General features: G+C 43.7%; 1 protein-coding gene across 1 annotated transcript in view; it reads right to left on the reverse strand.

The window, feature by feature from the left end:
• The window catches only part of HSD17B2 (hydroxysteroid 17-beta dehydrogenase 2), a 47,047-nt gene that overhangs the window by 15,113 nt on the left and 15,641 nt on the right, over positions 1–16,293 (reverse strand). Inside the window, exons 2-5 of the mRNA XM_080410754.1 lie at positions 9,159–9,766; positions 4,469–4,681; positions 3,950–4,135; positions 746–883 (exon numbers count right to left, since the gene is read on the reverse strand). Coding sequence (XP_080266880.1) covers positions 746–883; positions 3,950–4,135; positions 4,469–4,681; positions 9,159–9,432 — 811 coding nt within the window. The 5' untranslated portion in view covers positions 9,433–9,766. The remainder of the gene's footprint in view (positions 1–745; positions 884–3,949; positions 4,136–4,468; positions 4,682–9,158; positions 9,767–16,293) is intronic.

A 16,293-nucleotide genomic window follows, 5' to 3' on the forward strand; every position in this document is an offset into this window, starting at 1 on the left:
TCTCCATGAAGTCACCAGGACTTGCTGAGTAGGCAGCAGTGGGATGTGACCTTGTCCCCAGGTAGGTGCCAGGCATGCCCAGGGAGCGGGGACCTGCGTGACAGCCACCCTGCTGCTGGGTGGGAGCAGGGGCAGCCGGAGGGGAGCCCGTGACCCAGGTGGGCTCTGCAGAAAGTGCTCAGAGCGCTGGCAGGGGGAGGAAGACTGGGAATGGAAAGCAGCAGGAGCACAGTGGAGGGAAGGGGAGGAAAGATCAGAGACGAGATGGAGTCACGCTGACAGCGGGTACGCAGGACGGCGGGTACTGCTGCAGATACTTCGATGCAAGACTGAGCAGCTCAAAGACAGCTCTGATACTGAGAAAGGTAGGAGTGACGAGTCCTGAAGCTCTCGGGCAGGACAAGCAAGCCGTGATACTCCAATCAATCACACCGTGATGCTCTGTTTGTTAATTTGCACAAAGCTGGAGCAAAGGGAGGCACCGACTGCCTGAACCCTGCCCTGCCTCAAAGCAACAAGAGCTCTGCCCAGGAGACAGGCTGCGCTCAGAGGCAGCGGCAGGCAGCGTGCAGAACCGGAGGGAACATCTCTCACAAAAACCGTGGATCTTAACTTCCATAACCAGTACGAAGAAAGGGAGGGAAAAAGTCCTACTGCAGGGAATCACTCAGGGCTCTGTGTGAGGATGCTGAACTACAGGAAAAGAGGCGAGGCAGAAAGAACTACCCAAATGTGGAACACCAACCTGTTCGGAAGCCTGACGGATGAATTGCAGCAACTTTAATTCCCCATTTGGAAAGCTCTTGCCTCATTACTCCAGAAAACATGGACAGAGCTGCTTTTGATGCACCGTATGCAGCATATCTCGGTAGTGGAATGCCTCCTGCAGGAGCAATGTAAACATGATAAAGCTCGACGGTGGCTCTTTCCAGCCTTTATTGCTGTGATTTAGAAGGAAGATTATAGCACAACCAAAATTATGCAGCTCTCACTGAGGTTAAAGACAAGTTAGTGAGAGAATCATTTCTTTCTAGAGGTTAAAAAGAAAAAAACTGAGAGTTGTAAATCAACAGTTACTTATAGCAGTTATGCTCAGTAACACCTGATAAGACACCTTGTATGGAAGAAAAAAATAAACTGTATTGTATTTAAGGGTAAAAACTGCTGAAGATTATGATTGTTGGTTTCAGAAACACAGATAATGTTTTAGTTCATATAAATAGTGAAGCAATAGTTTAGTGCCGCTGTTCTTGTTGTCACTGTAACACAAATTCCAAGCTCCTACTATAAAGTACATTTACAACAGGGTAAGCAATCTCAATTCTAGCTTTATAAAGCCAACTTATCTTCCAGTTCTTTCCAGCTCACTTCAGAAAGACCAGAGACAACAGCACAAAAGTGGGGGAGATCTCTGTAGACAAACCAAAGCTGGAATCACATCCCGTGGGGGACGGGACTCCTCGAGACCCATCATAGAAGTTATGCCTATAGTTATAACCCATCTTTTCCAACCCCAGCAGCATTTGTTCAGATGGAAAGATAGAAAATTGCCAGCATTTTAGGTGAATATAAAATAAACCTATACATTCACTAAACAAAAGCTTCCAGAAAGGAATATCTTCCAAATGCAGATATTTCTTCTGTTCCAAAAACTGACAGACTGTCACTTCTTCAGCTTCAGAAAAATCCAAAGATGCTTTGATGATTGAGCATCTTCCCCGTCTTCAGCCCCTTCTCTTTCTCTACAGGTTGGTGTTATCACCGCACAGAATATCGCTGCCAGATTTAGGGGTCATCCCAGCCACCACGGGCTGTGTTTGCAGGGAGGAGGGAACAGGACGGGTGACCCTTCTCCTTGAGGCATGTCACACCTTCTCCCGCCTGCATCCTCCGGCACAGCCTCCCTTTCAAACATTACACAGTTATCTCAATGTATTTGAATCTTAGTACTTCGAGATACAGGGGAATTTTCAGGTAAGCCACTGGTGCCGTTTACTGGGTTTCGTACTGCAGTGGCCAAGGTACCATGGGGGCTTCTTACACGGAGTCATTCCTTAGAAGAAGTCAGGCCAATTATATGTTAATTATTCTTCTGCATGCATCTGAATAAGTCTAGTTTCAATTGGTTAGAGCCAATTGAATCACATATTTTATCCCTCTGAGGTCAGGCTAACCTGAGCCCAGCTGAATTGGCTCTACACAGACAGGAATAGACTCAGCACAATGAGACCTCACTAACTTTTCTGCTAATGTTTTACCAAAGGACCCTCAGACCCTGCGTTAAGAGGACGCTCTTTACCCAAACCAGCCCGCGTGCAAGAACATCTGCGTGAACAGCTATGGCTTAAGCAGGGTCATTATCAACTCCTGTAAGGGCAAATTATTCAGCACAGGGAAGCTCTCCATATATCTCTGCACAGCAGCTCAGGGATTCATGCCAAAAATGAAGACATCTGCCCCAAAACACCAAAAGTGCAAACTTCACTCGGGTGCTCAGGGAGGACAGAGGTCTGTCCTCTGGCTCTGGGATTGCAAGGTTTCGTGGGCAGAGCAGAACCAGGAAGGTCCTTCTGATAATTCCAAACCGGTTACTCAAAGTATCAGCAATGAACCATAAACACAGACGTGCTGATACAAAACATACATGAGATTATAAAAAGAAAACAGAAGACAACAGTGTCAGAGCTGGGCTGTGGCCACACCCTCAACGTAAGCTGTGAACACAAGGTAGGGCCTTCACAAGCCACCCTGGCAATACAGCAGGATTTGGGTGGACACCAGCTGCGCAGAAGTTAGGGTCCAAGCCCGCAGGGCAAAGGAAAATTTGGGAAGCAGAAAACACGGTAAATCCTGAGGAGGTCTTAAGCCAAAATATTTTCCAGCATCAGGACATCCTGCTCCTAGCAGGTCTCATTTTCAACAAAGCATTCTTGCTCCTCAGCTGTCAGCTACCAGATACTGTATTGCTTCAGTTCCTACATCTTAGCATCTCACCCGTCCTAGATTTGAAGGTCATGTTGTAAAGGTATATATGGAGAGAGCAAGTATAATTTATGGAACAAAACTGAAAAGCATGTGATATGCCATTAATAATTTTTAAAAAACTGTTTTATTCATGAAAAAATACCACTTTCCTAATAAGTTATGCTAAAGTATTTTTAACATGATAACCAAAACCTTTTTACAGAAATACAAGCACACACTCTCTTTAGGTCCCAGGTTATTAGCAGACTGTGCACTCTGGAAAGAACTGTAGGATGCAGCAAAAAAAAAACCCTAGCTTCTGCCCTTGAAGAATTAAATGTTTCTCTTCAGCAGGTGTTATATCATCACGCTCTCTCACTCTAACTATAGTACTTGAGCCCTAGAAGGGCAGAAAGGTGGAGCTGCCCAAGTGAAATACCTTAACATTTATTACAGAGTGTTGCAAATGTCATGAACTTACCCAAAAGTTATTTACGCTCAAATTTTAACCTCAAGTATTAAATAAAGGTTGAAAGTTTAGGTGTAACCAGCCTAAATTGAAGACAGCCCATCTCTGCAAAAGGCAGACAGCTTTTGGGCATCTCCACAGCGTGGTTCAAAGCCCCACCGATGGAGGTCACCACAGACAGCTGCTGGAACGTGTTCTAGAAACATCTGCAACTTACCACCTTTCTGGACGCTCACAAAGCTATCCCTCATAGCATCTATAACACAAGATCCAAATTTTACTGTCTTCTATATAACAGCGTTATTTTTAGCTATATTAAACTCTTCTTCTTTAAGGGCTGTTTACTGGAAATACTCACCCAAACAAAAGAAAAACCTGCACTTACTACCTACGTACTAATTCCCTAGGTGTATGGACAAGCAAGACTGACCGACACATTCCTCAGCATTTTTGCCAGGGAAGTTAGTTGTTTTTTCTGTTCACCAGAAATGTATTTGGTGCTTTAGCGCAGCTCACCTGCCATGCTGGACATGTTAACCAGCCTCCCCTGGGATTTCCGAAGTAAAGGTAGGAAGGTCTTGGACACCTCTACAGCCCCAAAGAAATTCACCTCCATGCACTGCCTGTAGGTGTTCATGGGGAGCAGCTCGCCATCAGCAGGGAAACCCAGGATGCCTGCATTGTTCACGACTCCCCAGAGTCCTGGGAAGAGGAGAAAGAACAGAGCTGTTATACAGCTGGAAATGGACTCCATAAAAGATTAAATCGATAAGCTACATGGTGCCTCCAGATCAAAGCAGAGACGATCTATAGCTACGGATACACACTACCCACTCATGAAGAGTCATGACCATGTTTCGTACGTTGCAGAAAGCAACGATCATCAATATAAACGCCCTGGCTGCCCACAGGCTGTGTGTGGTGTGGGAGTGACCTACACACCTAAGCCATGATGCAGCCAACAGTTAAGAGATGCACCTTCTGAAAAGTTACATTAGTACTCCTATTATAAAGGAGGTGGGCTGGGAACTGTACCTGTATTTTGCACCTTTTTTGAGACTTTTAGATAGGCTTCCTGGACTTGAGTGGCATTGGTTATATCCAGCTGCAGGAGAGAAAGTCTCCGAGAACAGGTCCGTCTCAGTTCCTCAGCTCCAGGTCCATCCTTATTCAAAACCCCAGCAAACACAACGAAACCCAGGTTATCCAGGTATTTAGCCAGTGCATGTCCAATCCCAGTATCGCTTCCTGAAAGCATCAAAGAGACACTTGAGAAGTGGGTCTGTCCTAAACCATCATTTAAAAAAACCAAAAAATATGCATACATTGGAAATACATGCAAATGTAACCAAAAAGATGACAAATAAAGTCACTCAGATACATGTTACAGTAGGAAGAAAGGTTCAGATCTGAAGGTTTGAGGAGCTGGACCTTTGCATGTCCCACAAAGACCACCAGACCATGCCCTCTTCACTCAGAGCTGATAGCATTGGCTCAGGCTCTACCACAGACCGATTCTAAGACTTATTTCATCCATACAGAGGAAATAAAGCCCTAGATTGGATTTATATGGATATACAGACTGAAACCTGGTAACAAAAGTAATTAGAAAGGAAACAAAGCAAGAAAAAACACAAATATTTTAATTTGATATCTCAGATGGACAAAGCAATTTACAGGGCATTGGAATTCAAATTGTTGGGTTCTATTTCTTAAATCAAAGAAGTAGCATTATTTTATTCAAACATCTACCATCCAGATCCTTCTGATAAACACATATTTTGTTTTGGTCACAGGCTGCAACCAAGCCAAAGCTAAGCAACTGCTTACCTGCAAAGGAGCACAAAGCTATCAAACCCAAAGAAAGCTTCAGAATGGCATTTTTAGGCCAAACCAAACAGAAACAGCTATTTAATTCCTGCAAATTTGCATCAGAATTTCTCTCACCTTCTTCCAAGCTTATTCCCAAAGTTTATCCATATAAAGCAATGACCTGCCAAATGCAGGAAGCGCTATTAGAGCAAACACACAATGATCTTTGCCATCGTGACTGTGCAATTCCTCCCACCAGGTAACAACGATGAATATTTAACAAACAATTCCACTGATTCACAGGTCTCTCCCTCTGACACAGTATTTTGCCGCTGCTTTCTTAAGATATTTTTAAAAGGTTTTTTTCTCCCAGTGTCTTTTTTTATTCCAGTTTCCATTCATCCCATCTACAGATAAACTTCTTAGCAAGGGAACAAACATCTCACCCATCTGCCCACGAAGGCTCCCAGTGAAACAGGGATGGGGAAGGAGGTTATAGGGACTGCGCTGCAGGAGTTTTGTAAAGAACATCAGGAGGGAAACGAGGCGTTTAAGAAATGAATGCAGTTTTTAACACCGTAAAGCAGACACACATCGGCATGTCCCAGCATACCGCACCCTCTGCGGTACCTGCGGCAAAGCCAGCCCCGGGATGCTGATGTGCACCCAGATCCACGGCGCTAGCCCAGGGCTTGGCTGTTTCCTGCAGCAGCCACGTACCGCGTAAAGGCTCGGCTTCCAAAGCCACGTGCATGGCTGGAAACCTGAATGTGAGACAAAGGGCTGGGACTCCTGCCAGCTTTTTTACTATTTCCTCGTTTGTGAAGGAGCTGCAACACACCCTACTTAACCCTACCATAAATTTATAAGGGTTAATCGGTGATTTCACCCAGGCAGATAGTCACATGCCCACTCCTGCACTCAAAATCCGTATCAATAGAATCTGACTGCCAAAAAGACTCGTCTTAATCACGCTAGATCTTCATTTCTGGATTCTGTCTTTTAATTGGGACTTTAGTCCTGAAAAATTAATTCCAGGTGACTTGAAAGAAACATGTACTAAATGCCTGGATCAATCAGTGCCAGATGTTGAATGTATGAAAATAATTACTCATGCTCTACTTAACTCCTTCCTTTAAAAAAAAAGATTTTTAGCATTTTTGAAATCTGCAGTTTGTTGAAGATGCACTGGAGCCCCACATATATCATAGTTATCTCCTTGCAGCCCTGACCCGAAGGAGAGCAAACCTGCATTCTTGGAATTGCCTGAGCAGACACAGACGTGAAGAGGCTTGCAAATACCCCAAAGGCATGATGGGTTTCTGGGTTTGGGGGTGCGGTGCCTTTCCTTCTTTTTCTTTTAGTGAAAAAAACTATTTCTGGATCAAATCCTTCCCCTTTCAACCTTCCCAGCAGGTACACGGCCACAGAGCTGCATATTACTGAAGTTTTACAACATAACTTTAATTTGGGAAGGGGAGAGCGCTCAGCAACTGCAGATGGGTGTAGCAAACCCAAGACGGAAATAAAAGGCAGCGTTTATCTCTGCTCGCCACTGGGTTTGTCCCCAGCTTTTATCAAAACAAGTCTAATTTGAGTTTCAGACCTGTTAGTGAAGTCCAGAGAAACTCAACCCTTCAACTCATAAAATTGGAACAGCAGTTAGGTCACTGTAGGGAAAAAATGGAGAATTCTCCCCCCACCTTGCTTTTACGTCAAAAATAACAATTTGTGAATTATTAGAAGATTTATCATAAGAAAGGTGGTCACCACTGACTGTAGCTGAATTGTCACTGAGAACTTCTCGTCAACTCACACCCAGCACCTGAAATGTCAAGTCACATGTCAAGAATGAAAAGACCAAATTAACTGGAGAAATTCATCCCAACACACACAGAATAACCAAGACAAGAATTTTATAATTCCTGCTACTTCCGCTCTTCGCAGCAATTTAATTTTTAGGGAAGTTGACCATTGGGTCTACCAAACTACACTAAAGTGTTCGCATGCCCAGAAGCTTCTGTTTGAGGCCACTGAAGCACTCGCTGTCAGCAAGAGGATCCATAGAAATGTTTCACCAATGACTCTAAGACCTCTCACATGCCCACGGCTATTCACGTGAGAAAGCATTTTGACAAGCAGGCACAGTTTTTCCTTATCGTGGTACTCTGTGAACTGCTGGCTTAAATAAATAATGCACAGCAGCACCCATACAAGGGACATCCAAAGAGGACCAGAGCAGTACGTGATGAGAAGCAGATGGATTACTCCATCATCTGACCAGAGGCAGCCGTCTCACAAGCGGTACGTGGCAGCTGCCCCCAACACAACAGCATTCCTCAGCCCTGCCGGGCTGGAAGGGGAGGGGGGAAAGAAAGGGAAAAAAATGTAAATAAATAAATCACCATTTCCCACGAAGTGCCTACCTCAGGCTATGTCTACATTGGAGAAAATGACACTCTTTTCGTTTTCTGCATGCAGACACACACCCTACAGTTGGTATGGGGAAGAGTACTACAGTCGGAGCGATTTAACCAAGAAATGTGTTGAGCAAACCTTCCATCTCGGTTGACGGAGGGTTTGATCGGTTGCATACCAGTCTGGATTCAAAGAAAGACCAAAAGGAGCCTCCTCAGACATGTCAGCTGTCAAAGGTGTCTGAACTCGCATTTCTGCAGGACAGCTACAGCACAGGTACAAAAAAAAAAAAAGCACGTTCACTTGCTGGAATATACCCAAATGTTCTTTGCTTCCCTATATTGCACTCCAGTGCAAATTCTCTAGAGCCTGTAAGCTCTGGGAGGGTGCTTTCTCCTGAAGAACTGCAGTCTTACAAAAAGCAAGGAGATGCCTAAGTGCAAGTGCAACCCCTGTGTCTGGAGGGGTGGGAAAGCAGGGCTCCCAGTCCCCCCCTGCCCGATATCCATCTTCATCTAATACACCTGTGGGGAGGAACCCAGGGGGAGATAAAGCAGGAGAGGAGAACTTGCTGCTTATCCCGTCCTCTTCTCGCTTTTGTGTTTGATTCCTGTATAAAAGCCTGCTAGGCAAATCTATTTCCAGGTGTCCCTATAAAACAAAATTAAATTCTGCAAGAAATAGTCACATAAATAAAAGCAACTTAATTCAGCTTTCCAGAGGGGAAAAATAGAAAATAAAACTAAAAAAAGCACAAGTTAACAGTGCAAGAAGCAGTTGGCAGCACTCAGGTTTAAAGGTTTGATTAACACAAATAAACAACATTTAAAGTTTTAGAAGAAACAGGAGAAAAGCCATAAAACTACAAAAATGCCATCCCTGCAAAACTGAAGTGGGTTTTGAGTAGATCAGAGCATTAACAGAAATTGAATTAATTAGCCCTGAACTTTCCCTGCTAGTGAAGGAAATTACTCACTCCCGACTGATTTCATACATCGTTTCAAAGAGATGGCACCAAAACAGTGTCCTGAAACACATGTATGATATACACAAAAGATAACCGTACAGCCATAACCAGCGCAATAAATTCAAGTAAACAAGAGTGATGTATGAATGTAGTGTTCGGAGGGCTTCCAGAAATTAATGTCTCTCCTAAAAAATTAGACCACCGTAAGTATTCTTATGCTTTTTCCACCAGCTAATTTCACAAGTATGTCTAAAAAGCTACTTGTAAAGATTAAATGAGACAGTAAAAAATAATAGCATCTATTAAGATGCTTTTCTACTTAATTTCAGAACACTTATTTACCTGGAAGAAACATCTCTGGCAAAGCAAATAAAATGAGAAAGAAAGAAAAAAAAAAAAAAAAAAAAAAGAAAAGGAAACCTTATGAGCATGCATTTCATAGATATCTAACCCAAGGACAAAAAGTTTTCCAGCTCGCTTGTGAGAAAAGCCAGTTTTTGCTTCTCGGAGCGCACCGCAGCACCTTACCTGTGATGAGCACGGTTTTGTCGCCCACGGGCAGCAGCTCCCTGCTGCCCAGGTACATGGAGGAGATGAGGCACGCGGCGCACGCCACCAGCCCCCTGCCAGCCCCCAGCGTGGCCATGCACAGCAGCCCCAGCAAGACGGGCAGGAGGCTCCACGCCAGCACATTTGCTTTCTCTGCCAGGCTCCTCTTGGCCCTGCAGAGGATGGTCACCCCAAAAAGCGCGGTGATGCCCATGCAGAGCCATCCAAGGGGGCTGCCGGCAAGAGCATCCATGGCAGGGGCAAGGAGCAGACACGCACACCCCACCACCGACTGGGTAAGAGCAGGTATGGCTAATGCAGCATGTGTTATATAGGAGCAGGGGGTGGGGCAGAGAACAGGGACTCTGTTTAAAGCTTTGACATAATCTCACTTACCCTTGGCATCAGCAAGAAGCAGAAGCCTTCCTTTTCTTACCTTTTATTCCTTCTGCCTGACAGCTCCACCTTCTGAAAAATATGCTGGCTGGATAATGATTGACAGCACTGGGAATGGACATGATGTAGCAAGCACTGGCTTCAGGAAAAAATTAACTGCTCTGTGTTTTCTATGTTTAAAGCACATTTTCCTGGAGAGTGAAAAAAGGAGAGTTTCCTTTATCGGAAACAGTTGGAATTTCCTGCCTAAAAACTTAGGGTATCATTTCAGCGGAACTGATTTCTGATGGGCAGTGACAAAAGTGAAGCAGGACAGTTATTTACTTGCTGTAGTGCAAACTGTGTGGTTAGCGGCAGGGTTTATCACACACAGGGGCCACCCTCCTCTTTCAACAAAAAGCCCCAGCCGACCCCCCTGCCTCAGTGCACACCTTTGGCTATTTACCCACTCCCCATTCAGCAAATACCGGCGGCTCATTGATAGTCTGGGGGGCTGGGAAGGGCTGATTGCTCATTTGCCATTAAGGGCACTTTGTTAAGTGAACACATGTAACACCTGAGATTAAGTCTTGAGTTTACCTCCAGTGACAACATTCACCCTAGTTTTGGGAGGGATTACTGGTTTGATACCCACAGAAAGTTGGGGGGGGATGAAACCACTTAAATATATTTGAGAGATTTAACATCTAGTGTAGTGTACTCTGAAAGTTACTTAAAACAAGAAGAAAATTGTAAAAACCATCTGGCTCAAAGGATTGAAACAGAAGTTAGGCATGTTCAACCCTGTTTAAAAATCCCTGCTAGTTGGTTTAAGAGATGAACCTAAGTTATCACACAACCAGCTAAGAAAACGTAGTGATGACCTATTTTATTTTAGACAGATGCCAGAAGACTGAAGTGCAGGGTGCAAACCTAACGTGAGACACCAGCATATTTCCGTTCCATTATTCCTTTGGGATTTTATGAGATGATAAATCTGTTTAATAGCAATTTTTACAGCCAGTGAAAATGTTTACATACCTCTATAGGTAGTTTACATTACAAATGAGGTCACTTTCTTAAAGGAACATTACCCTCGAGGTCTGCTGGTCATTCATGACTAGTGTGAACACACATTCATCCTTCCTCCACCAGAGCACAAAGTGTAAACTATTCTCACTCTTCTTTGCCATTTGCTGCTTCTGCTTTCAGTAGCGCACAGGTGTTGAGGTTAGTTATACCCTGCCCTCCATTAAGGCGTCTTCTTACAGATTTCCTTGGAGAATTTTGCTTTCTCTCCCTCATTGGTCTTTATCACTACATTTAGATGATCACGAATATGCCGGCATTTAAAGCATCCGCTCTCACACTTGAGGGCACAGCGAGGTGGGGGTTTTGCACAGTGGGATGAAGGGCAGAAGTGACCACCTCCCCGAGCCTGATGTCTGCCCTGGGTCCCCTCAGCCTGTGGGGAGGGGACGGAGGTGGGCAAGGGCCCAAGCTGTGGTGGCCACCATGCCTGGTTCCTGCAGAGCAATCTCCATTTGAGTCGTCCCCTCTGCTCCATGCTCCCCTGCCACGTCCCCCACTGAAATGCATACATGCCCACGCACACCCTCTGCCTCACACACTGGATGGGAGGGTGCGGGGATATATGGGGATATATGGGTTGCAGGGGATGCTATATGCACACACTGCACGCACGCCTGCTGCTGTGTGCCGACACAACACCCGTCTGCACCCACAACACTGCAGAACAACTGTGGGGAAGGGCTGGTGGGGACCGATCTCTGCCTAAATTGATGCTGGATTTATATTTTCAATATGAAATATAATCATTGAAAGCTTCTTTTAAATGAGAAGCTGACCATGTGTTCACCCTGCTATGTGAACACAATTACATGTAAGTGCACAGACCGTACACACCGTGAGACAAGCTGCTATCAGAAAGGAGGGTATGATCTAAAACTGCCTGAGAAACGTAACCTTGGAGTGCCCACCTCGTGAACCCTCTGCACTTTCTGTGACACCAGCAGAGACAGATCGCTGCTCGAGGATTTTTCAGCACAATTTTGCAACAACGTAAGTTTTATCATCTCATGCCCACTATGCATCTTAAGAAAGCATCTACTTTCTTCTTTACTACTTTGGGAGGTCTCCAGTTCTCACAGCTGTACATTAACACAAGTTTGCAATGGAGTTTGCATTATTTCCTACTTCTTTACACCATGCCCACTCATGCTATGTATATTCACCCTTATCACACCTCCTTCCTGATAGTTTTGCTGGAGAAGATGTGGTACCTCCAAATTATCACTCCAAATTATCAGGATGTTGCATCAACAAGACATCTGTGCTACGAGGAGGATGGATTTGAGCTAACATTTTGAGCTAGGCTTGACCGACCTTTGGCACATTTGTCTTTCTTCCCAGCTTTTCAGAGCTGTTGCAAAATAACTCGGTGCCCTGTCCCTCTACACCCCAGCAACCTACACATTCTATACCGAAGCGTGAACACTGCTTCCACAGTCAGCCCATGCCAATGCCACGTGAACGATTCAGACTGGCCTCCTGGCTGAACCGTTCTGTTGCGCCGTTACTTCCCCTCCCTGAGCCCTTCGATCTATGCGCATGTTTCTGCCGCTTTGCAGATCTCAAGTGTACCCCACCACGTAAGTCTCTTCATGCTAACTGATGACTTTTGAAGGTCAATTAAAGCAATGGCAAAAGAAGGTGGCTTTCACGGAGAATGATCCTGCCATGGTAACCTGGAACGTGAACGGCCAGGCTCCACAGAATCTCTTGAGACTCCAAACCCGGCTTGTATTTCTCAGAATTCTACAGTCACAGCATCTTTCACCCTGTGTAGTACCACTGCAGAAGACCTTCCCCAGAACAAAGGAAGGACACCTCTACAGTCTGTGGGATCTTTATCATAGGCATCCACTCATTGACTCCACATTCTCATCCTTTAGGCACAATCACTTCTTTCCAGATATTACTTTATTTCATTCCCATTTCTTTAAGTTTTTCTCCAGTTATCCTTTGCTGGCTCTATACTTTTCAGCATGATGGCTGCAGCCTGTGCTTTCAATTTCTGTTCTTAACACAAAAAAGGGCGAGATGTTCAGGTTCTCCTGATCCTTTAAAATGGGGTGAAGCTGAGCCTTTTCACAACTTCTTTGAAATGCACCACCAACATATTTCTACCTTGGCAATGGCCACTCTTCTGTCTTTGCTTTTCATGGCTCCATTTCTGGTTCAGAAATCTTCCTGCTGTTCATTTTTTTAAAGCCTCTGTGACTTTCCAGCATAGTAGAAGCTTCCCGTTCAACCACAAGACCTTCAGCATACCTCTGTTACCTTTCCCTGCATCGTTTTTCACTTCTATGGCCACGTTTCTCAGGTACTTTCTTTGAACTCTCCAGTAATTCACTAGTCAACATTTTTCTTTTCAGCGCTCCCCCTTCGTGCAGAAGTACCACGTGCCATATCCAACAGTTGCTGCCTGTTGATATTCTTCTGGCCCAGCTGCAACATGAATTACATTGTCTAGAAGGACGAACCATTCCTTCTAGATGTCCAATCTCCATCTCAGCTTCCTCTGCCTTTGCCAGTCACAGATTTGGTTTTCAGTTCAGGCTAGAATTTCTCACAGAACTCTTTGGTTTCCTATTTTGCCCTATTTTGTTTGCTAATTCAGGCATTTTCAGCCGTGCAACACAATGACTATCGCTCCTGAGAGCCCCTGCTCTGTCTGGTTTGTGTGCTTTTGTGGCTTGGGTAAGGGATCTGCACTTCATGTTCTGCAGGGAGGTTCTTGGCTACGAGGCTTTTCTCGGAAAATAATTTCAGCAGAAAATAGGTTGGAACCAGTTTCACCAAATGTGTCATTACCCAAGCTAGAACAATGATTCTCATGAGTAAATACATATATGAGCAGAAAAAATATGAAATCATTTACTTTGGTTGACTACAGCTTCTAAGTGTACACAAAGACCTTCATATGTTCAGATTTTGGTGGACTTAATGGCTGCACGAGCCCTTGTCAGGCTGTACGTCCTGGATACAGAAGCTATTGAACTTGCATACGCAAAACTCATTCGGGCAAACAGACTTTGCCCTTCCAAATACTACAGAATTCCTATACAAAGGTTGAGATAATCCTCTGCCTTCAGCCAGTTATCTATTCGTGCACTCAACCTGAAGCACATGAATCGTCCCAGTGAAGACAACAAAACTATTATTCTGGCTAAAGCTAGGAATGTAGGCAAGTACCTTTGTGAATTAAGATCTCTGAATTCACAGGAATGTACTGAATAAGGGCAAGAAAAAATTATGTGCAACTGAAAATAAGGCTGTATAATTTCTCTTTTGTCTTCAAACTATTTCTTTAAGGGACCCTTAGGGAAAATAATTCCTGTCCAATAAAGTATGTATCCATTAAAGAAAGAAATAGATTTTACCTCTAAGTTACTGCAGACTTTGATTTTAGAAATACAGTAATTGTAAAGATTGCAAGTTCAGAGATAGACAGGAATTCCTGAAGATCACTTGGCAGTGCAGAAACAGCCGTAGCTCACCATTTATCAATATTCAATTCTAATAAACGCTAATTATAATAACAATATAAATATCCTGTTACTCTCTCAAGAGTAAGAACCTTAGAATGAGGAACTTCTGTACTGATGGCCAAACTGGACCTGTAAATCCTTTTGGCAGGTACCGATGCAACACGCACCTTAGCATTATACAATCTTCAAAAGAAATAATTGCAGCCTGCATTCCCCGTGTGAACCCAGTGCCTGCAGCAGCTCTATCTTTGCTTTGAGGCAGTAGGTCTCGTAATAACGTACCGTATGAAATGAAGCCATGGGCAGTTAAGTTCTGCCTTGGTATTTACATGAACTCTAATCACCCTTTGTAAATTTTCTGCAATAGACAAAACATCTTAAATCAGAGAAACCTTTAAGAATAGGAGCACTCCTTTGTACTTGCAAGGGAGGTTTTCTTTAACTCTCCAGACATCTATGGATCTCTAGGCTTTCAGGAACAGCTAGAAATGGACTGCACTTTTTCCAAAATAAGTCATTATTTTATCAACCCAATTGTCATTATTTTCCAAAAGGAGGATAGAATCCGAAAACTTAGAGGCAATTAGGTATTCTTTAGGAAGTTAGCCAGGAATCAGCTCTAGGTTATCCTCATGAGAAATTACACATGCCTGCCTTTCTTCTGTCACGCGGTAACATGAAACGGCTTTCACAGAACCATCACTGTTAGAAAAGAAAACGTATCAGTTTACTTTAGTCCACTTCTCTGACAGTAAATTCCCTAAAATTTCCTCTGGTATTCAGAGTAAAATTCCAGCCCTGCCTAGGACAGAGCACAGCACAGCAGTGCCTCAATACATGAGAAATAAAGAAGCTAGCTATATTCTGAACTGAAAGATTAGTTTGTTTTACCAACTAGATTTTTATTATATCTCTCTGTTCCCTTCCCTTTCCTACAGCTTTGCCTCTCCAAAGTTAATGGTAGCATCTAAATGCTCAGGACACAAAGGATTTACACATTTTCCTAGCCCACAGTCTGCTCACTTCTTTGCGGGTGCTTCCTGAAATGAAGCTGCAGTTTTGCCTGCCTTACTTCTAGATGGTTTCTCCTAACCACAAGTCATATAGACCATATCTAGAGCAGAAAAAAATACACTTCTGCATCTTCTTTCTGTAACTTTTCCTCTTGCATGTCTCCAAACAATGGCAGGCTGAAGAAACATCTGGTTTACATCCGACCTTTTCCACACATTACTAGCAGACCACAAAACATTTTCAAATATTTAGGTATCTTCTATGCAAAAGTCACATAATTTTTATCATAGTTAAGTTCATAAATAGCAATGTGAATATGGAGGCAAACAGAAAATTGGGCATACATGGTAAAAAGCATGATTAAAGCACAGGCAGACAAACTGAGTAGCTAAGACAGGGAACTGTAGTGATGGAGATGCCAACTTCAGCAATCCCAGCTCACCAGGGACTCCAGGTACACGTGGTAGATTATTAGTTCCCATTGAAATCTGAGCCCTATAGCACCCTTATAAATATTTAACCAAGCAGTGCTAACTTGCAGCTAGCATGAATGCATACTTTTAATCAGACCATTAAGTGCAATTTAGACATGTACCAATATTGTCCAAAGCCAGATTTTGACCAAAAAAATCCCCAACTCGAAGCCTATCTGCACCTCTCTCTTTTGCCCCCAGAGAAGAGTCCCTTCAAAGCAGTGGGATTTACTACATTGCCAGCATGACTGGTCATTCATGGTAGATAGCGAGAATATTTGAAAAATCACATGTAACCTGGAGCCCCAGAACATGTATCTGAGCTTTGAGCATGGATTCTGCAAAGGGGATGAAAGAAAATGGGTGGTAGCATCTCCAGATCATCACTTGGGTTATTAACCATGCACATCTGCAATGTGCCTTCCCTCCCATCTGCAAACTCTTAAAAAAAAAAACGTTCTGCTGCTCATAAATGCAATTCACTTATTTTTAGACTTTCCATGCAGTTATATCAGCTAGTCTTTGAAATGAAAGCCGAAGCAAAATGAGATGAAAAATGAGTGGTGATTCAAAAAGCATTAAGCGATCAACCATGACAAAGTGTCACCTGCCCTAAACACATTCTGTTTTTTGTCACTTGAAGGACAAGCCCCTCACTTCCAAATGGTGAAGCCATGT

This window comes from Falco punctatus (genome assembly GCF_963210335.1).
Source record: "Falco punctatus genome assembly, chromosome: 14".
NCBI lineage: Eukaryota > Metazoa > Chordata > Aves > Falconiformes > Falconidae > Falco > Falco punctatus.